A 22408-nucleotide genomic window follows, 5' to 3' on the forward strand; every position below is an offset into this window, starting at 1 on the left:
CACGGTTGGGTTTGCATGCAATTCGCAGATTAATATGCAAATTTAAATAGGGAAAGTTTATCATTTGCACGTGTTTCTAAGGCTTGCAAATGTTAACATTTCAAGTGATTTAAAACAATGTAACAGCAAAAAAGTGCTAAAGTGAGCAGATTTCTGTCTGTACATAAATGTGTCCGGTCCAGCTTCAGTCAGACGTAATTCCCATTAAAGATCTGAACTCTTGATGTGTAAACTATAGAGAGAGTTGCGCTACTGTGTCTCATTCTGTAGTCCATTAACATACATTTGCTGAATAGCGCAATGAAAAACAACGTAAAGTTTTTATGTGAAGCGACTGTTTATGCTGCATCTTCTTTTTGAACTCCTCCGCCTGTGTGTGTGCACACATTTAAGTGCACACACACATTTGTTTATGTCTTAAGTGAATTATAGAGTATGAAACCAGTCTGTGCTTATTAGTTCTTAAAGAGACAGTAACCTCAATAAACCTACTTAAGTCTGTGTCATTAATGTTAATCAAACAATCCAAGACAAAGAGAAAATCACTTCTGTGGCTCTAAAAAAGTAATTTGTACAATAAAGACAGTGTTTTTATTTATTTAATTCGATTTCTGTACCTAATGCTAATTTAAGTCCTTACTTAAGGGCTAATCACACCAAACGCGTTTTAAACGCTTGGAAACGCAAGGCGCTGTGCACTGCTTTTTTTTTTTAAAGAGCAGTGCGACGCGGCTTTTTATATTGCTAGGCAACCGCCGAGTCAGCTGTCTTGTCAATCAAATAATGAAGCGTGAGCGCTCTTTTGCTGTTAACCTGATAAGGAACACTGTGCCGTACACGGTACACCCCCTCTCTTGCACGTGAGGCTGCATTATGTCATTGTAACTTTGAAGCATTAAATCTTCAAAATATACGGTCATGCGGCACATCGTTGGAAAGCTAAGACTTTCGGGTTTCCATTAAGCGCACACACAAAGAATAATATGATTTTAACAGTCATAAAACTGTAATCTAGTTGTTAGTTACCTGAACCAGGCGGCAAAGATTTATGATATTTACTTACCTTCAAAATCTTCCTTTTATCTGCTTCGGTGAAATTGTCCAAAACAAATTGGTCATAAATCCCCAAAAGTCCAAGGAAATGGAATATCCAAGCCTTTTAATCAAAATGATTTGTCCATCTCACAATCTTGACGTTTCTGACCGAATGACGATATAAATAGTGTATACAATTAGATCACTAATTCGACATTCGTTCGAATCTCACTTTTCATTCACGATTTATAATGAATATATTTGGATGTCACGTTTATTGTGCAATGTCTGAGGAACAAATACGCCCCCTTGTGCAATTTCAGCTGTTCCATAAGAGGCTACCTGTCATATTAGAAGAAATTTAAAAAGAGGACGCTTGGTCTTTTGGACAATGGAAAGACGCGAATGACGTCGGGCGCTTTTCCACTCTCAGCGCTCCTTCAAAGGCTGGCGGCAAAAAACGTGCATACGCTCCCTCGCCATCCGCGCCTCAAAAAATGTAATGTGATCCGAACCGTGAGTTTTGTGATCCGTCACAGCCCTAAAAAGTACCATTTAGTTTTTTTTTTTTTTTTTGAAGGGTCACTTCATGGAATCTGCCCCACAGTGTTTTATTTGGTACTTCTGTTGCTCTTTGATGGATCATTGCATTAGCAGCGCAAAAGGCTGTGGGTTCGATTCCAGAGGAACACATACTGATGAATGCTTTGCGATGGGAAAATGAATGAATGAAAAATTTGTTTTTACTATTTCTGTAGAAAATGGACTGGATGTTTGTTCAGCACTTGTCATAATGCAATCTTTATGGTAATGATAAGATGTTCTGAGTCATTTAAGTGTGTTGCCTGGTTGTTATTTACATACTTATCTGTATGTAGGCTGAATTCGATAGACATTTCCCATAAAATCCTACTTGCCAGGTCAAATTTCAAATCATTATCATAAGCTTATCATTGCCAATCTTGGATCTCATTTTTGACTTAATAAAGTTACAAATTACCTTTTTAAAAATGAATCGCACATCTGAATGTTTTGAGGTTATCATAAATGGTAAGGGAAGTGCAGTGAAACTCAATAACAATCAATTTATGTGTTGCTCACGCTGCATTCTTTGATTCACCCGGCTTTCCCCGAGTCTTGAATCTCTCTGTGTGGTGTTTTTAACTCCAAGTATTTGCAGACAAAAGGGAAATATCACTTGTTTGTCATTATATCCCTCACCTGGGTCTCCTCTTGTTCTGTCATACAGTGCGGATGTTTTGAATTTTAATGTTTGTATGTGTTTGTTGACGTTAAGGCTGCAGACTGCATTATCTGTCTGCTGCTACATTCCTATCTCAAGGATTTCTGTTTGTGTGTGAGGAAGATTAAAAGAGGTCACTTCACATTGTGGTGCTATTATGACTTCTAATAGTTGCCTAATCGTCATGTTTAACCTCATCCATCCTAAAAACATTTAATTTGTGCTTAGTTTGTCTTATCGTACATATACAAATTGAAAAGATCTGTGCATAGATTTAAAGAAGGCTTTGCCAAAGCCACCTGCGTCAGGACCACGTCTCCATAGCAAACTAATCTAAGCAGCAGCAGTCGCACAGCTTGTTGTGAATCAGGCCGGATAGACGGCTTGCTCGGAGATTTCCAGCTGAATATTTCAGTGTTTGTGAGGTTATGTAAGATTCATGCGGATGATGCTGTAAGCTGAGTAATGCACCTGGCTGTTTAGAAAGCATATTGATACGTGTGTTAATTTTTAGGTATTTGTAACTATATTATGAGTGTGAAAAGATCTTACATAATGAACTGTATTATTTTTATTACCTTAGAATGAGCTGTTTTTATCTACTTGCATCGCGGGTCGCCATTTTGTGCCACCATGGACAAATGAACAAATCACGTTTTTGATCACTATGTTGCATTAGACGACGACATGTTTGTCCAGTGGCGGCTACCATATCTTTTTTTATCTGTTTTGAAAGGGAGGGGTGAGCAGTGGACTGAGCCATTTTTTATTGCTGCCTCACGATTAGGGTTAGGGTTAGGTTTAGGTTAGGGTTAGGTGTATGGTGTGGGGGATGTTTTCTTGGTGTACTTTAGGCCCCTTAGTGCCAATTGGGCATTGTTTAAATGCCACGGCCTACCTAACTATTGTTTCTGACCATGTCCATCCCTTTATGACCACCATGTACCCATCCTCTGATGGCTACTTCCAGCAGGATGATGCACCATTTCACAAAGCTCGAATCATTTCAAATTGGTTTCTTGAACATGACAATGAGTTCACTGTACTAAAATGGCCCCCACAGTCACCAGATCTCAACCCAATAGAGCATCTTTGGGATGTGCTGGAACGGGAGCTTCGTGCCCTGAATGTGCATACCACAAATCTCCATCAACTGCAAGATGCTATCCTATCAGAATGGGCCAACATTTCTAAAGAATGCTTTCAGCACCTTGTTGAATCAATGCCAAGTAGAATTAAGGTAGTTCTGAAGGCGAAAGGACGTCAAACACAGTATTAGTATGGTGTTCCTAATAATCCTTTAGGTGAGTGTACATGTGTGTATGTAAGGACAAAGGACCTCGAGTCGGGATTCGAACTTGGGTTGCCAAAAGTGCCTCTGCATGTCAGAACCCTGCCCGTACACCATTGGCTCAGACCGGGATGTGTCGTTTTTATTCAGTCATTTAAATATCTTCACTATTTAGTCCTCAGCAGCATGTGAGCATCTGATATTTATGCTTGGCCACCATTTATTTCTCACGCACACTGATGCAAACCCAAAGCATGAGGACATCTTTTGCCTGTCCTTTATTGTGTTTGGTTGTCCTGTGACCTTAAGGCAGGCCGCTGAATTAATGGCTTTAGTTCTCTCCATCAGTCATCGCATTGTAAGCGGGGGTGAATTTACATGTGTTTTTCAGCTCAGAGCTGGAATGATTTTGAAGAGCGTGCTAATGACTCGCTAAAGTGCTTTAAGCTTCGTCGAGTGGACCACGAGATTAAAGGACATTAGGATCTCTTTTTTTTCTCTGTCTCTCTTCTATGACTCTAATTACATTATGCCATCTAAACAACAGGACCTTTGATGTCCCGTGTAGGACGAAGGGCAGATGTGCTAATGCGTCCTAAAGCTCCACACGTACACTTGCAAAGACGTCAACGGGCTTGACTTCTCCTTGGGTATCCTTTTGATGTCCTTATAACCTTGCTTTCCATAACCTTCTGTTGTACAGTCTGGATTTAAATTATTCAGATTTGAATCTAGACCAAGACGGAAACAAAGCGATCATGATTTGGCTGGTTGGCATTGGCCCGGTTAGTGCATGCATAACTATGTCAACTTCCAAAGTTGCTTTGCGATGTTACAGGAAAGAAATGTACGCTGTACATATTTAGTTGTATTAAACAGGATGTTTTGCCAGTGACTTTTGTCATAAGCAATTAAGGCAGATTTCAAATTTAAAAAAACTTTCGGCGAGCTGCGAGTGCCACCTAAATAACCGCAGTTGAGATGAATAGAAATGCATCCGCATGGCTTTCTCCAGGTAGACCTGTTTGATATAAATGGATGATTATAAACGAATTTTACAGTCAATTGAACGGTCACGCGTGTAATACGGCTAATTTCACCCCCGTTTAACTCGCTAGCCGTCTTTCTTTATCTCCCGTGTCTATCTCGCCCTTATTTTCTCTTGTTTTGTCATTTTGTCTCAGTTTGCTGCAGACGAGCAGAGTTGCCGTGGAGATCTTATGCTTTGTAGTCAGACACAAAGACATCATTCTGTTTCTTCTGTGTCTTATACTCGTTCACTCTATTCTGTTTTGTGCTTGCTCACCCACTCAGTCTTTCTCTCTCTCTCTCTCTCTCTCTCTCTTTCTCTGGGTGTATAGAGGGGTAGATTACAGATTCTGAGCTGTGAGAAAGAAGATGCTGAGAAGTCCCAGGAAAGACGTGTTGCCATGGTGACGGGAAGGGACTTTTATTTGTGTGCATGTGGGAACAGATAGAAAGAGAATTTAAAATACGAGTCCAACTCGAGATTCCTCCATTATTTATTTGAAGGTGTACTTAAGACTTCTCTTTTAAAGTGAAAGTGTAATAAAGAAGTTTTACTTTATTACGAAAGAATGGGTTATAGCCGCATGATTCTGTTTAAAATGAGAATCATGATTCTTTTGCTTAAAATAAAGATCACGATTCTCTCACGATTCTCAAGATCTTTGTTAAATTTTTAAAAGGATCTCTTGACAGAAATGCAAAATAATATACAAAACTATACTATCAGGGGTGTATAAAGACCTTTTTATAATGAACCATTATGTTTTTATAACCTTAGAATAAGATGTTTTTATCTACATACACAGAGGGTCCTCTTACGTGGAAGTCGCCATTTTGTTCTGCCATGTTTTCTACAGAAGCCCTTAACGGACTCTTTTTTTATTAAATTGTCTCAGACGATGGCATTTTTCTGGTGGCAGCTATCGTAGCTTCTCTATGCGTTTCAAAAGCGATGGGTAAGCAGTGGACTGAGCCGTTGGTTGCAATTCGCAACCTCACCACTAGATGCCGCTAAAATTTGACACACTGCATTTTTAAAGACGTGCAACCCATGAACATTAGTTTTAACATTAGTTTTTACAGGTGCAAAGAATTATGCTTCTGAAAGTTTCAGTTAATGTTAATTGTAGAGTGATTATTTGAAGAGTTTCGTTGCAAAACGAGATAAATAAATTTTTTAACATTTTTGTCAAAACATGTTTATTATTATGTTATTATTAGTTTTATGGTGCTAATTAGCTGTATTTTTTAAGTTATGAAGGTTTAAATCAAAAGAAACCAACTGCAGTTGAATTGATGTTAATTGGAATGCACAATCAAAAATCCAATCGGAAGGCGGAAACGTTCGGCGGCAACCAATCGGAAGGCGGAAACGTTCGGCGGCAACCAATCGGAGGGCGGAAACGTTCGGCGGCAACCAATCGGAAGGCGGAAACGTCGTTCGGCGGCAACCAATCGGAAGGTGGAAACGTTCGGCGGCAACCAATCGGAAGGCGGAATATATTATTATAGTAATGGAGTATATTCGTCTTTTTATATTTTTAATAATATGCTTTTATTATTTAACTGTGTTTAGTCTGACAGCTCCACAGGTAGAAAATGAGCAAAGGTCACGACTTCAAGCCCAGGGAACTCTTATAAAAAGAAATGTATTAAATGCACTGTAATTCTCTTTGGATTAATGCATACATTTAAATTTAACAACATCCATATTATCAATATTTTTTGACATTTTAAACCGTATACATAAAGTGTTTTCAATAACAATACCATAAACTGTTTTGAATCTATTCGTGCAATAGCTATAAAGTTGGAAGCCCTTGGCAACGTGTGTCTCTGGTTTTCTTCAGCAGGTCTGTGTGTTTGCGCATGTTTGGCGTACTAACCCAGTTTCTGTTTCTCCAGGCTGCGGTTAATGAGACTGCTGTTTCAGGCCTCTGCCTGGTGACTTGTTTGATGTCTGGCCTTTTTGCCGTAATTGCTTTTGGTCTGGGATGCCACCCGGCCGCAGGCTCATCCTATAGTTCAGCTGGAGCAGGGCGATGCAGGATTCATTGTGCCTGTGTGTTTGATGGTGCTGGTGTTTTGTGTACATCTATGAGGGAAGCCATTGGTTAATGGCTTTATTTTTTGCAAGCTCTGCAAGATTGTGTTTGCACTCGTGAATTCAGGATGTATTATCATCAACTGCGCCTCTCCCAGCGAAGGCACACGAGGGTTTTGTTATGGTTTGGGTTATACGCCCCCTCTGACACACAAAAGACCCCTTATCTCTCAAGAGGAGTGCATACGGGGCGGCAGGCTAATCCTGGCCCGAGGGGTGTGTGAAAAGTGTAAACAGATTCTCTCCTGGTGTTTGATCCTAATGCTGTCTTATGATTGGAGAACAGAAACAACACAGATAGAGAATGACAGAGTTGAACAGGGACTTACAGTACATGCAATCTGTACATTATATGTGTGTTCCGTGGGATTTAATCCTTGACTTTGTTGTTTTCCACCTATTGACCCACAGACACTGATTGTCTACTGAATAATAAAAAAACCCGACCAAAATCCATAAATAAACAACAAAATCCCCGCCTACTTCTACATGCATATCACATATAAGCATCTTTACATATTTTAAAGTATAATTTTCCCCCACTGGCCTGTTCGCCCCTACCAGACAGCAGCCCACTTTCCTACCAGTCTGATCCCTGTGGGGAGGCGATGCTTTGGGACTGATATTGTAACCATCAGGGGGGTTAATGAAGTGAGGGGGCAGGGTGACAATAGACAGCACTGTGCCCATTCTGTTTGCTCATTGGCCAAGAATGCAGTTTGTGACTACATCAACAGCGGGCACTGTCCCAGACCAAATAGCTCTCTGAAGGCTACGGAATAGATGGAGATGTGGCAAAGCTGAGAGGAATGTTGTGTCAATTGAAAAGGAAACAAAAAACAGAAACAGTAGGAAGTTTGCTGTCTTTCGAGCCTCTGCGCCCACATTTATGATGTGTTTGTAGTTTGTTTTAATGAGGCTGATTCCAGCAGAGTAGAAAAGACTTGACGTCAAGTCCCTGTAGGAAAACATCAAAGGGATAAATGATTAGTGGAAATGCGTGTGTATCTGCATTGCTCGTCTCACGCTGCGCTCGAGCGTAAGGATAGGGTGGTGCATTTATGATGTCGACTGTTGAGCGAGCAGTCATGCATTCAGTCAAGGCTAGATGGAAAAGACCGGATCAGGTAGCACAAATGTCAAATTAAGTCAAACTTTTTTTTTTAAAGCTGCAAACTGTAGGTTTTGCCTTTATCACCTTCGCCTCTATCAGCATCTCTGTTTGAAACATGAACTTGCAGGTTTCTTTATGTGGGTTGAAGTCAAATGATGTTGAACTGACCTTTTCGGTGTAATTGCACCTGACAAGTCATATCATAAATCATTAGTATAAGCTTACCGTTGTGAATCCAGAGTTTTTTTCCCAGTTAAAGGTGGTTTACAGAATATATTATGATATTGACTGATTTTTTTTAGCCTTACACCTTTTCATTTAGAACATTTTACAGTGGATATTTTTGCATGCACTTAGGGGGTTTTGCTGCAAAAGACAAAAGTAAAATTTGTTAAATACCAATGAAATGACCAAAGTTACATTTGTGTAAATAAGGCATTTCAATTACTGACTAATAATAACCTTTTCATTGCCATTAAAGTGAAATCAAAAGAGTCATTTACAAGAAAACATGTCAGATGCACTTTTATTTGAACTCTTTAACTACTTTTTGTTTATTTTTAACCACAAAAAAGTTATGCAGCTTTAACTTGATGCAGCTTTTAATCTTCAAAATTATGGATTTTTGGCCTTTTTAAAATTAATTAATTAATTAAATGCTAAAATAAAAATCAAATTGCAAAATATGTCCCAAATTTGAAAGTTAAATGCTAAAATAAAAATGAATACTTTTTTTAAATTATTTCATTTTTCGATGTGATGAAGCGTCATTCCTGCCAAATTGAAAAATAAAATGCAATTGATAATTTGACATTTCATTTTCAATAAATCTCGAGGTAAGACTACCAATATTAAAATTTAAAGGCAAATGTGAAAAAAATAAAAGCATACATTTAAAAAAGGCATTTTATTAGTGCTCATGCAATAATATTGACAAAAATAAAATTAAAATGTAAAGTTCAATTTAAATTTTATGTTCACTTTTATTTATTGGTTTTCATTTACATTTTCGTCCCCATTTCGTCATCATCTTTCAGACGAACACATTTGGAGTTATTTAAGTAAGTGTCCTTGCTTTTCCAAGCTTTATAATTTTAGAGAACTGGGATTTTAAACCCCAAAAAGTGAGCACATGGCTCAATGGGTTAAAGGTGCCATAGAATAAAAAACGGTGTTTACCTACTGTACACATAGATGAATCATAAGATCTCTGTACATGGTAATAAGATATTGTGAGTCTCAAATGTGTTTGTTTTTTTTCTTATTTTTATGTAAACCTCGTGCACGCAAAAGACTGCTGGAAAACAGGCCAATCTCAACATAACACCAACTGTGATGTCACAGTCGAGATGTACACCCCCAAAATTAAATTACACATTAAATTAATTACAAAGTTGTTTAAATGCTAAAAAGCAAAGTTGTGACTTCTGAATTAGCGCTTTATGCTAGTATATGCTAGCGTTTAGGCTGAATTTTAACTTGACATTACAGTTACGTTTTACCGATCCATACTAAAAAAACAAACTTACTACTCAGAAACGTCCATGAACAATCTTCAAACAATAGTTGTTACTCAAAATCTGTATTTTCGTCTGATACAGACTCAAACATATAAGATCTGTTTACTAATGTGAGCTACTGACATGAGCCTCAGAGCAGAGCCAATGAGAGCAGAGCTCAACATTATTACCCCTGAAACTTTCAATTAAGGCAAAAATAGATCATTTCATTCAAATGAGAAATTCTAGGGTTGTAAATGGACATGTAAAACATTTCTGGATCATTTTTGCACTTAATAAAGTTACATACCTTCTATGTAAGTAACAAAGAACAATTTTATATATTATTTCAATGCATTCTTTGGCACCTTTAATAAAGATCTTCTGCAAGTAATCTATGTGATTTTGTAAGAGAAATATCCATATTTTAAACTTGATAACCTATAATAACTAGCTTCTGGTATCGATGGCAACTTGGACCGACACGATAGACATGTGTATCTCGGATGGCTTGAGGCTGAGTAAATCATGGGGGGATTTTTGATATTTGGCTATAGTTTTGCTTTAAAAAATAAATACTTTATTGCAAGATTTTCTATTGTAGACACAAGACTACTTAAGATGTAAGCAAGGCTAAAAGGTTGACCAGGATAAAAATGCTTACTCCTGAGGCATTAAAGTGTATATGTACGTCAGGCTGGTTTTCCCCATCTAAGCAAGGATGACACAAGAATGCCAACTGTTCAAACACACAGATCCACAAAAACATGTTCACTTGTGGCCACAGGGTGTGTCTGGGTCCTGTTGTCTTTTCTAGCAGAATGAGATACCAGCTGTTCGTGTCGAGTGCTCTGTCAGCATGCACATTTAACCTCTTCTGTATATGTGTGTGTGTGTATGGTTGAAAGTGAGCTGTCTGTCTTTGCTATATCGACTAATCCCTCATACGGGGCTGGCTCAACCCCCTCTCCATGTGTACGTCGGATAGACAGATGGCGTGGACTGTCTGTTTGCATATGTGATTGTATTGGAGAGGAACCTATCACAGACGCCATGACCGAGCACTTCCTGGTGCAGGTCTCTACTCTGTGAACGGGCGCACACTTGCATATTTTCTCTGAAAACAGACTCGACCTGAGAAAAAAAGCCACCTATGTGTAACCTGATAAGTGCTTTTGTGTGTGATTTACAGTGTACTGGCTTTTCATACAGGAACGAAATGTTATCAGTATGTGCTGTACTTTTCACAGGCTCTGGAGAGCATATTTAGTTTGTGAACAGCATGAACTTGCGGTCCTGTGTGTTTGGGTGTGTGTCGTCTGAGAGTGTTAATACAATGGACAAAATGGGTACCGCTGCCTTCCATAGCAAAGGTGTTTCCTGCTTAAAATTGCGAAGTCAGCACGGACCTATTGAGAGACGAATTAAAGCATGCACATGCACAGTAGTGATATTACAATTAAATAATTAGCCAAGATAGGTTGTGATTACATTACAGTAATTATACCACACAGGTATGTATTGTTCTCAGACAGGACGTGACGTCTGTGATGTAATTACTGTAATGAATGTTCTCGAGTGGTTTGTTTATTGCTATATAATACAGCAACAACAGTGAAAAATGTGGTATAATTCACATTATTACATTAAACCTTTTCTGCCTAGTAATTTATTTGATAAGCCTGACTGTAGTAGCTTGACAGTTGATGTTATTTTTTCTTCATAAACAATCACAGGTGTGCATAAATCGCAATTTTACAATGGCTTTAAATATTGCTATTGTTTTTTTTTCTCGTACCCTTTGTTTAAAGATCTTGTGTGTGTGTTTTTATCTATTTTGCGTCAAGAAAATGCATTTGTGTTGGGTAAATTATAACATGTGGGAATGTGTGTTTTAATAATTCACAACCACATTTGAGTGCCTATTAAAACAAAATACTGCGTCATGAATATTTGATTAAAAGCCTTTTGATTATTAATGAGTTTTTTTTATACTTGTCGCATGCACGAGTCTTAAAGATCTGCTGTGTGGTATTAAAAACAATCCCTCACAGACACGCAATCATTTATCAAAGTCTTTGGAATTAAATGCTAGTATAATACATAGGTTCGCTATATACTATATATTATTACCTGCTATGTGGCTCTCCATTATACAGTGAAAAACCTCAAAGTGCTGTGACATCCAGTTATCATCTATTTTATGTGAGGAATAATTGACGACAGGTCGTTGAATTATTTAAAAATAATGCACACCCAATGTGGTAATGCGTGAAGCGCATTATTTGACAATAATATTAAGGACTGGATTATTCTGCTTATATAACGGTTATCACAGACCTTGCTCTGGTGGTTATTTTAAGGCATTGGATAGGGCAGGTGTGCGTTTATTGAAAAATAATGCATACCGGGGGAACATTTTTCAGCCAATCAGAATAAAGCATTGCCTCGTGGTATAATTGATTATAAAATGGTGTTTCCATAGCACAACTGGAAGACAATTTAAGTAGGGGTTAAGTACGATGCAATACGTTGCATGTTGCGATACATTGCAATGCTTTTTCTTTTATCAAAAATGTAAAAAAAAGAGCTGATTTTTTTACTATTCATATTTTTACTCCCGATAACTTTTGGGATATTGGCCGTGTATGACAGACAACTGGACAGCAACAACTACAGCAGCGGTGCAGGAGGTCATTTGACGCACACAGAGGGATTATTCATTGTTTAAAATATCGATAGTAGAGATTGAAACATTGATACACTATCGTGGAAAAAAAGTATCACGATAGTTAGCTGTATCAATATTTTTGCACAGCCATAAATTTAAGCAGCGCATATGTTGTGGGTTCGATTTCCAAGAAGGGTCTGCCAAATGTTTAAATAATGATTTCTAAACAACATTTATTTTACTTTGTTGAAACTTATTTTTTATTGCTTTATTTTATAAGTAGTAATTTATTGTCTGTGAAATATTTTTTTTCTTTTTAAATGTGTCATTTAAAGGGATAGTTCACCCAAAAAGGAAAGTTCTGTTATCATTTACTCACCATCTAGTTGTTTCAGATCTGTATACATTTCTTTGTTCTGCTGAACGCAAAGGAAGATATTTTGAACAATGTTTGTAATCAAACAATTTTGGAACACCATAAACTGCCATGGTAGAAAAAGACTATGGAAGTCAATGGTGCCCCAGATCTGTTTGGTTTTAACAACTTGAGGATGAGCAATTGATGACAGATTTTATTTTATTTTGGGGTGAACTATCCCTTTAAGCAACTTTGCCCATACAGTTAGTATTGCACACACACACACCAAGAAGCGATTTTCTCTTTTGAATAGAAATATAATACAGTTTTTTGCAGGAATTGCATCATCTGCACATATTCAGAGACTGATGAACATTAACCCGGTGTGTTTTCCCACAGGCCCCCCTGCCTCACAGGCATATGGAGAAGATGAAGAGGTTTAAGAGACGCCTGTCGCTCAGCCTGCGTGGTAGTCAGACGATCGATGAATCGCTATCTGAACTGGCCGAACAGATGACAATCGAGGAAAACAGCAGCAAAGACAGCGGTGAGTGTTTATCGTATGACCGATAGCATTTGCTTTGCCTGTGTTGTGTTTGCTGGGTCGCCATTAGTGTTAAGCTGTCCAGATAAGAGCCTGATTTATGAATACTTTGATTGGTTTGTGGAGTTAGAGGTCTGGAAAACTGGAAAAGTTCCATAGGAGTGGAAAAAGACCTCCTGCGTGTCGGATCGGAAGAATTTTTGGTAAACGGATTATCAGTTCTCATAAACTATTTTTAGGAAAGTTTATTGGAGAGACCACCTACAGTAGAGATCCTCGCAAATTACTCAAGCCTGGAGTAAACACTTTGCTTTCGTTTCGAGAGCTTAACATTTGCTAAACACAAGGTGTTAAATTCACACTGTTTGTGCCAAGCGAATGCAAAATGGTTAATGAGGCGAATCATCATTTAATTGAAGCATTAAACACGGCGGGAGTATTTCCTGTGTGTGCAGTATATTACAAATATTTGAATGCCATAAATATTTCACATTCTTGCAGTAAGTGTGAAGACCGCTTCTTGTTTACTTTGGCCTGCAAGATGTTTAGACTGATAGTGACCGGAGTTAATAGGTTTACAACTTTCTTTGTTTTGTAAAATCTAAGCCTAAAGACCGTTTCAGCATACAACATAACAACATAAACAAACGGCTGTCGTGGTCCGCACGTAACTTCTGGTAAACTCTGCAAAGAAAAAATAAGAACAAAGTTCTTTAAACGTAGTTTATTTATATAACAAGCAAAAAAACAACACATAGATTACATAGGAAACCAAAACATTAGTTATTTTCGATGAGGCATTTGTTCAAGAGATCAGTTTAGCAACTAGTCAGACCATTAAAAAACGAAACTGGAAGTAAAGTTTGGATCCAGACTTGTATCGCGTCAGCGCACGTGCGTCTAATGAAACCATCTATACTATTTTGCAGTTTCATAACCACTGCATTCTTTTGTCTGTGCACAGTTTTAAATAATACCAAATAGTCAAATTGTATTTACCGTAATGCACAGTAGTTTAAAGGGCAAGATGTGTTTAAAAGCAATTATTTATTCTTGAGTGAAAATGTGTGTTATTTCAACTGTAAAGTTCAGGATAAATCATCTAGACGAACAAAATACATTTCTGGTTAATAATATAATTCCTGTGGATGAATTTCTCTCCATGTAAACTCTTCTTTTCTGCCATCATATCATGTTAAGTTACAAGGCCTGGATGGTCATCATGGTCAAATTTGCTTCACAAACAATTCTATAACACTAATTTTATTTTAAAGGGCACATATTTTGCAAAATCCACGTTTGGATATAATGTCTGTTGGCATACCCAACCACCCTACAATGAAAAAACTCTCTCCTTTTTAAATCCCTATTTATACAAAACAGTCTAGTTAGACATGCTGTTTTGATTCTCTTGTTAATGTGATATCACACTGATAAAGCCCCGCCCCCTGCCCACGCTATAACAAACCATCTGTGGGATATTTTGAGCTGAAACTTCATAGACACATTCTTGGCACACCTGAGATTTATATTACATCTTGGGATATGTGGCCTTTAACACAATCTTTACACTTTTGGTTAAAGCTTAAACTGTATTATAAGTTTTTAACAATGGTTGTCCAGCGCCAGAGCCTATAGACTTGCAAATGTGCATTACTGTACATGTACTGTACTGTTTTCATTAATGGTTATATAGGGTATACCACAGATGCTCTGTGACCTACAGTGCATTACAAGAATATATATATATATATATATAAATTTGCGTTCAAAGCCATGACCTTTTGTGCTTGCAATGTTCTACCACTGAGCTATACACAGGGTTCCCACAGGTCCTTGAAATGCTTGAAAGTTTGTGAATCTGGAAAAAATTCAAGGCCCTGGGAAGTTTTTTAAAAATATACATACATAGATACAGGTCATAGAAAGTGCTTGAATCAATTTATGCAATAAGTTTTCTGGAAAAAATCCATATTATTTCCTGTGTAGTGTAGGATAATATCTTTTTAAGCACACGTGCTAAACTCTTTGCTTTAAATGCTTATATCTTCTGTATGCGAATGTTGATTCATACCAAAATGCTTTTTTGCATAGTTGTGTTTGACACATGAAATGTCTCGGGTTACGTATGTAACTGTTGTTCTCTGAGAAGGGAACGAGACGCTGCGTCTCTCTTGCCATACTTCCTGCGTCCCTGTAACGCCGTCTTTGGCAATATTTCAGATAGCGATATACTTCCTGACTCCCGCGTCACCCTGTCTTTGTCGTTAAGCCTCACCATTGGTTGAATTTGATATACACATTCAGACGCACTTACCCCTGGAGGCGTCCCCAAAGTGTCACCGCAGTGACGCAGCGCGAGTTCCCTCAAAAGGGAACTGTAACAATGTATCTTAAAAGGTAACACGATGTAACCTTGCTCTCACTTGAAATGTGTCCCCACATTTAGTACTTGAATTTGAGAATATTGGACCTGAAAAGTCCTTGAAAGGTCATTGAATTTGAAGTTAACTAAGGTGTGGGAACCTTGTATACAGGAACACACAGCATTTAAATCCAGCATGTTTTTATTTCTGGGTCACCTGTATGAACCGCAGTAGCACGCGTTAGTCACCCTGACACAAACATTTCATGCTGCATCTAAAACCCGCCATTCAAGTATGCCATTACAGACATCTGTGCCATTTCTGTGGTCGTAAAAAACAAAGTTACGCCAGGACGGACTGCAAAATCCTTCTGTCACGCTTTCTGACAGCCTGAAGCGATGTACTGTAATTTAAGTTGCATGGAAAGGAATTGGAGCAAAACTCACTTTTTCCCTTCCTCCATCCCCTCGGAGAACTTTTTTCCTTCTTTCCAATATTTCCAACTAGCTTGTAATTACATAACGGCGATGACACCTCTGTAAGGAGTTGAGGAGCATGTGACGGCTTGTGAGAGACGAGGTAAATTAGCTGGGTTGCCTTCAGGGCCGGTCTGATGGATGTACTAAACTGTACAGACTTTGTAAAGCAGAAGCCAAAGTGGTTTTAGTTTTATTGCACTTTTGCTTACCTTGACTCACCAGCTGGCCCTGGCGCACCTGCGGGGCGTTGCGTGCTTGACTGAGGTGAAACAGTAACCACAGTTATCGAAAGCCTATTTTAACTGCCAAAGGAAAGTTTTGGCCAGGATGGTACAGTAGGTTCGTATTGGAAAGGTTTAAATGTTAAATATCCAGTTTGATATGAATGTAGGGTAACTGTGTTCGGAAATGGTTTGGGAGAGCTTCCAAATGTCCTGCCTCAAACTTCCTTTCCGATGGAGTATAATCACCCCTCGATTGGCAGTTAGCATACGTTGAGCTGGAGGATACAGTCGGTCTTTATGTAAACCAGAAAGTGTTTACATTACATGGTGGTTTATATTCGAGGAACTCTATGTTAGAATACATAACTGACTGTATAAGGCTGTTACTAACAGACACATTTTAAGAAAGATTCTTCATGAATAAGGCAATATACTCAGTCATACTTAAACACACGGTTGTGGCTGTTTTAAAGCCTGTGTGTTAAATGCGTGTCATGCCAGCTAGGTTTAATGGTGGTCTGATGAATGTTTTATAAAGACCCCAATATATTACGTAAGGATCTCATGCAGTTCTCTTCTCTTTCCATTAATCCACCTTTCTACCTTTTCCATCTGAGCTCAGCTGCATCCTGGTTACAGTGATCCTTTATCGCCATGGTAACAGGTCAACTCATTCACGTTGAAGTAGTGATGAAAGGCTGTTATATAGATTTGATTTGATTTAATTGCTAAATATCTATTATGTGTTAATCATTCTTTTATAGTATATTTTAACTTGTGTTCAAACAAAGTACTACTAACTGCACTGTAACAATACTTTGCTGCCTTAAATTTTTTTGTTAAATCAACTCAGATTTACAAGTCATGTCAACTTACTATTATTTATCTTGACAAGAGATGAGTTGCTACAACTTATAAAATGATGTTTTTTCAACTATTTTCTAAGTTATAACAACTCACCTGTAGTTATAACAAGTCATCTCTAGTCAAGATAAATAATAAAGTAAAATATAAAGTAAAGTAAGTTGAAATTACTTTTTAACAGTGTGTTAGAGCACCTGTCTATAAACGGTTTCAGCGGTAACAACATAAACAAGCGGCTTTCGTGGTCATCACGTAACTTCTGGTAAACTCCGCGAAGAATAAATAAAAAAGTCCTTTTAAAGTAGTTTATTTATATAACAAGCAAAATAAACAACACATAGATTACATAGGAACGCAAAACATTTGTTTTTTTCATCGAGGTACTTGTTTAAGAGTTCAGTTTTAGCAGCCAGTCAGACTATCAAACAAACAGAAACCGGAAGTAAAGTTTGGACCAGACGCTTATCGCGTCATCGCATGTGCGCCCGATAAAACGGTCTAGATGAATATACACAAACTACTGATGTGTTACAACATTTACAACAATGTAATATTGGTTGACACTAAAGACATTATTATGAAGTGTTAAAGGAATATTCCATTTTCTTAAAAGAAAAATCTAGATAATTTACTCACCACCATGTCATCCAAAATGTTGATGTCTTTCTTTGTTCAGTCCAGAAGAAATTATGTTTTTTGAGGAAAACATTGCAGGATTTTTCTCATTTAAATGGACCTTAATAGACACCAACAATTAACACTTAACTCAACGGAGTTTCAAAGAACTATAAACAATCCCAAACGAGGCATAAGTGTCTTATCTAGCAAAACGATTGTCATTTTTGACAAGAAAAATAAAAAATATACACTTTTAAAGCACAACTTCTCGTCTACCTTCTACCAGGTCCTCCTACCTTCATTTGTTCTCTTATCAGTTATCACCTCTCAAATTTCAGCTAAAAGCGAAGATAATTCCATTTTTGTGAAGAACTTTTGTAAAAGATCAGATTCAGAGCCATCAAAACGTACACGTCACCCTAAATCCACCACAACGCTGTTGTGTTGAGTGAATGCGTCAGTGTTTAAGTTGGGTAAGATTTCCATCTTCTGGATAATAGGGGAAATATCAATTTAAGACAAAAACAACTCGGAGAACGTTTTCCTTTATTGACGGAATGACTCAACAATATTTATTGACATTTATCTGGATATCGCCATAATTGTGCAAATGTAGAAAAATTAAAAAATAATTAAAGACTGTGGTGTTTATTTTCATATATTAGTATGTAGCAACATTGACACAGTGATACTTCTGTAAAGCGGTCTGAACCGTGGGGTTACCAGGGTATTTTGTCACAGCTTAGAACGCGTTTCAACCAATCAAAATTAAGAACCAGAACGAGCCGTTTTATAAAGTAAAATTTGTGTCTAATAATGTCATCATTATCACCACATAGGTGTTAAAGAGACACTCCACTTTTTTTGAAAATATGCTTATTTTCCAGCTCCCCTAGAGTTAAACATTTGATTTTTACCGTTTTGGAATCCATTCAGCTGATCTCCGGGTCTGCCGCTAGCACTTTTAGCATAGCTTAGCACAATCCATTGAATCTGATTAGACCATTAGCATCGCACCCAAAAAAAAATTACCAAAGAGTTTCGATATTTTTCCTATTTAAAACTTGACTCTTTTGTAGTTACATTGTGTACTCAGTCCGACAGAAAATTTAAAGTTGTCATTTTCTAAGCCAATATGACTAGGAACTATACTCACATTCTGGCGTAATAATCAAGGACTTTGCTGCTGTAACATGACTGCAGGAGGTGCAATGATGTACGATTGTACTTGTATGATCCCTGGCGAAGTGCATTCAGCACAGAATACTCTGTAACACGTACAACTGCTTTTTGACACTTTGTCTATGTTTAGCATGAGGAAACCAACTCTTAAACAGTGTTAATAAGTCAGAATGCATAAAATACCATTGAACCACCCGTTTAATGTATTTAAATGGTGGTACAGTGGTACAGTTAAAAGCATGAAACTAAAACAGGAAGTATTAAATGGCTATTTTTTGCTTGGGTACATGTGAGAGCCTATACTTTATGTTTACTTAAGTAAAAGTGTAGTCAGTATTTGAACTTTTACGAGTATTTTAAACACGAGTATCTGTACTTCTACTTGAGTGAAGGATGCATATACTTTTCCCATCTCTGTGTTTGTACATACTGTAAAGAGGCCGATATTTTTGTGCTTAGCCGAAAAAGGAAGTCATTTACATCTGGGGTGGCATGAGGTTGAGCAAATGATGAAAGATGTTTCATTTTGTGTGAATCACTGCTTCCTTAAATTTAAACAGTTTTTAGGTTAGCGTGGTCTGTTGGTGCTGACACAGGACTGTCATGTGTGTTGCACAACACTTAACTTAGTTGTTTGGTTGTATGTTCACTTACAGTCAAATACAGTCGTAGGAGTTTGTGCATCAGTTTTGGAGACCCCTAAGATTTCCTCACCGGAGACTGTCGGCACGGTAACCGTGAATGCGGCATCGCATTGGGCCCTGAGAGCTTTTGCTGACATGAAGTATTTTTCTCAGGAGCACTGTTGCTTAGCAACAAGGTGTAGTAGACAAGATATGCACAGAGTTTATATATATATACTCATGCATTGAAAATCAATCCCAGTGTTTTCTCTCGGAAAAAATGTGACGTACGTATAAAAGGAAATGTCCGAGCTTACCCCATGGTCTTTTTTAATCTATTTTCTTTGGAAATCCACACTCACTGATGCGGTCTGCCCTTTGACATTGACATATTGGTGCAGCTCTACCTGTTGTTGACCGGGGAATATTCTGGAATTTCCATGATGCTAAGGACTGCTGGCCATGAATGAAACCTTTACCACATCTGGCTAAAACTGCAACTAGCCCTACGCTATTGTATGGTGTGTATGTGTCTGATGATTCATTGTTTTGTCTTTAGTAAGCAGGTTAGAGTCATGTTGTAATGTATGACACAGCTATGGGAAGATATGACTAAGTATGCAACCACAGCAAAAATGACAACAGGAAAAGGTCAAAAGATGGTCCTTAGCTGTCACTGGGACACGGTACCCTTTCTAAAAGTACACCTTTGCAGAGGTTATATGCTGGTATCGAAGAGTACATATTAGTCCCTTCAAGGTACATATACCAAATGCTGTAGCTAAATGGTACATATTATGACTAGGGGTGGCACGGTTCACAAACCCCACGATTCGGTTCCTATCGCGGTTTTAGGGTCACGGTTTTCAGTTCTGTACGGTTCTTGTTGTTGTTCTTCATTTTAATCGTTAACACTCCAGACATTTATTTCAGCAAATGATATATAACTTAAGTATCCACAATTTATGATACAGTATTAACAAAATTGATATATATTGTTACATTATTGGGACCATCTCTTAGGAAAGCTAGGTGAGATTTTGATACAGCAAGAGAGAAGACATTGATGACATGCTTTAATTTACTTGGGAAAAAAAAGGAGAATGTGTATTGCTATCGCTACAGGAACTCATGTGCCTTTTAGCACACAAAGATTATACTGAAGAATTAACTTGCATTTATCAAACTGCTTACTTCAGTGTAGCTACACTCGACGCATCCACATGAGCACGAGGGTGCGCGCGGCAAAACCGACGTCAATGTGGAGTCGGCGGTAGTGCGCGTTGAGTGCGCGAGACCCCATATTGCTTGGCGGTGTGCACATCAAATTTTGTAACTTTGCGTTTGGCTCCGCAACCTGCATTTATCAAACTGCCAACTTCAGTGTAGCTATAAGCATCCACACGAGCGCGAGGCTAATGACGTCAACACAGAGTGGGCGGTAGTGCGCGTTGAGTGCTCGAGACCCCAGGTGTGTCTCAATTTCAAGGAAGGATCCTCGGAAGCCAGAATTTCGAGGATGCTATGTCATCAACATCCGTCGAAGGACTATTCCAATGTCGAGGATGCTCGGAATTTCAACCAAGGAGGGAGTCCTTCGTTCGAAAATATCCTCTATACAGGAAAGATGCATATGTGTGCCTTCGCGCTCTGAAATCACGCACAATCCTATGCGCGCAATGACGTGCACTTGCTAGCCTGTTCCACTCATGTGTTCTCCAAATGCTAAAGAAGACCCCTCGCCTAGCCTCTGAAAGAAGTGACTTGGAAGGACCAATCCTGCCAAGGAAGTATCCTTGACATTGAGAAACACCTCCCATTTCACCTGGCAGTGTGCATGTCAAATTTTGTAACTTTGTGCTTTGCTCCGCAACCCAAGAATAGGTAATATACGGGCACAAGGTTACATTGCGCATGCGTCGAACCGTGCGACACACAGGCCCTGTCCTAAATGGCGCACTCTATGTGGACTTACGGTCTTGTGGCCTTAAATTGCGCGTGCTCGCTTAGTCTACAAGTCCGAAGGGTGTCCCATTTGGCATTTACGCTTTGAAGTTTGCTCATCAGCGCCTCCTTTGCCCCCTTGATGCGGTCTTCGGCGAAGCCCGCACTTCAGCAGGCTTTGCGCACTTTACCAAACCAGAAGTCCTTGCGAAAGAGCAATCAGACGACTGAAGGGAAGCGTTCACACTGACGGGCAACTTCTCTACCTATTTCCGGCGTGATGCCCGAGTCTGTCCCAAAATACGACTTCGGTGCACCCATGTGAACTCCCATCAAGGGTTCCTAAAGTCTGCACTAGTTGATGTCATCAAAGTGTGGACTCTGAGGAGGACCACAAGTCCGGAGTTTGCCATTTGGGACAGGGCCATACACGCTCCGAACCAATACAAGCGAACTGAACGGTTCTGATGTCTCCGTGCCATCCCTAATTATGACCTTTTCAAAGGGTACTACTCCAATGACAGCTTGGGACTTTTTTGGGGACAGAATACAGCATCAAAATTTGTGAAGAAATGAAAAGTTAAAAATCACACAAGAGCTATATTTACATTCCTAATACACTTTTGTCTTATTGTGAGTAATGGTTCAGTGCTTATCAAAGACAAAATATTTGTGGGATGGACGGCCTTTCAGATTACTGTACAACACACAGCAGAGCAAACTTTTATCTTCTTATGTAATGTAACACCACTTTGATGCTTTAAGGTGTGTGTGTGTGTGTGTGTGTGTGTGTGTGTGTGTGTTTGCAAGCTTAAGGAAAGGTTGGGACAGGTGCTGTATAAAGTAACAGGTGGGACAGACAGGTGGGGTTCAGTGATCTCATACAAACACACAGTGTGATGGACGGTCATATAACCTCTATAATCCTTGATTGTAGTTAATAAATGCAATGTGTTTATTATTAAAAGGACACTTGTGTGGTTCTCAGTTGTTACATCCTCTGCTGTCTGCAACTTTTTGTTTTTGCTGTATTTTGCCTTGTGCTTTTAGGTGCAAGCTTTATTTTTCTATTGGCTGAAATATTGCCGTAGCAACATCCATGCAATAGTTGTCTCATCTTAAATTAATCATTTGTGTTGGTATCCAAGTGCTGCTGATTGGCTCAAACTATTTCAATATTAACAGCTGTAGTTCAAATGGTTGAAATGTTTCCATAGCAA

General features: G+C 38.5%; 1 protein-coding gene across 1 annotated transcript in view; it reads left to right on the top strand.

Moving 5' to 3' along the window:
- cdk17 (cyclin dependent kinase 17) overlaps positions 1-22408 on the top strand; it is a 67738-nt gene that overhangs the window by 14648 nt on the left and 30682 nt on the right. The window contains exon 2 of the mRNA XM_055191475.2: positions 12744-12891. Within this exon, the coding sequence (XP_055047450.1) occupies positions 12765-12891 (127 nt within the window). The 5' untranslated portion in view covers positions 12744-12764. The remainder of the gene's footprint in view (positions 1-12743; positions 12892-22408) is intronic.

Source organism: Misgurnus anguillicaudatus, chromosome 1 (genome assembly GCF_027580225.2).
Source record: "Misgurnus anguillicaudatus chromosome 1, ASM2758022v2, whole genome shotgun sequence".
Taxonomy (NCBI): domain Eukaryota; kingdom Metazoa; phylum Chordata; class Actinopteri; order Cypriniformes; family Cobitidae; genus Misgurnus; species Misgurnus anguillicaudatus.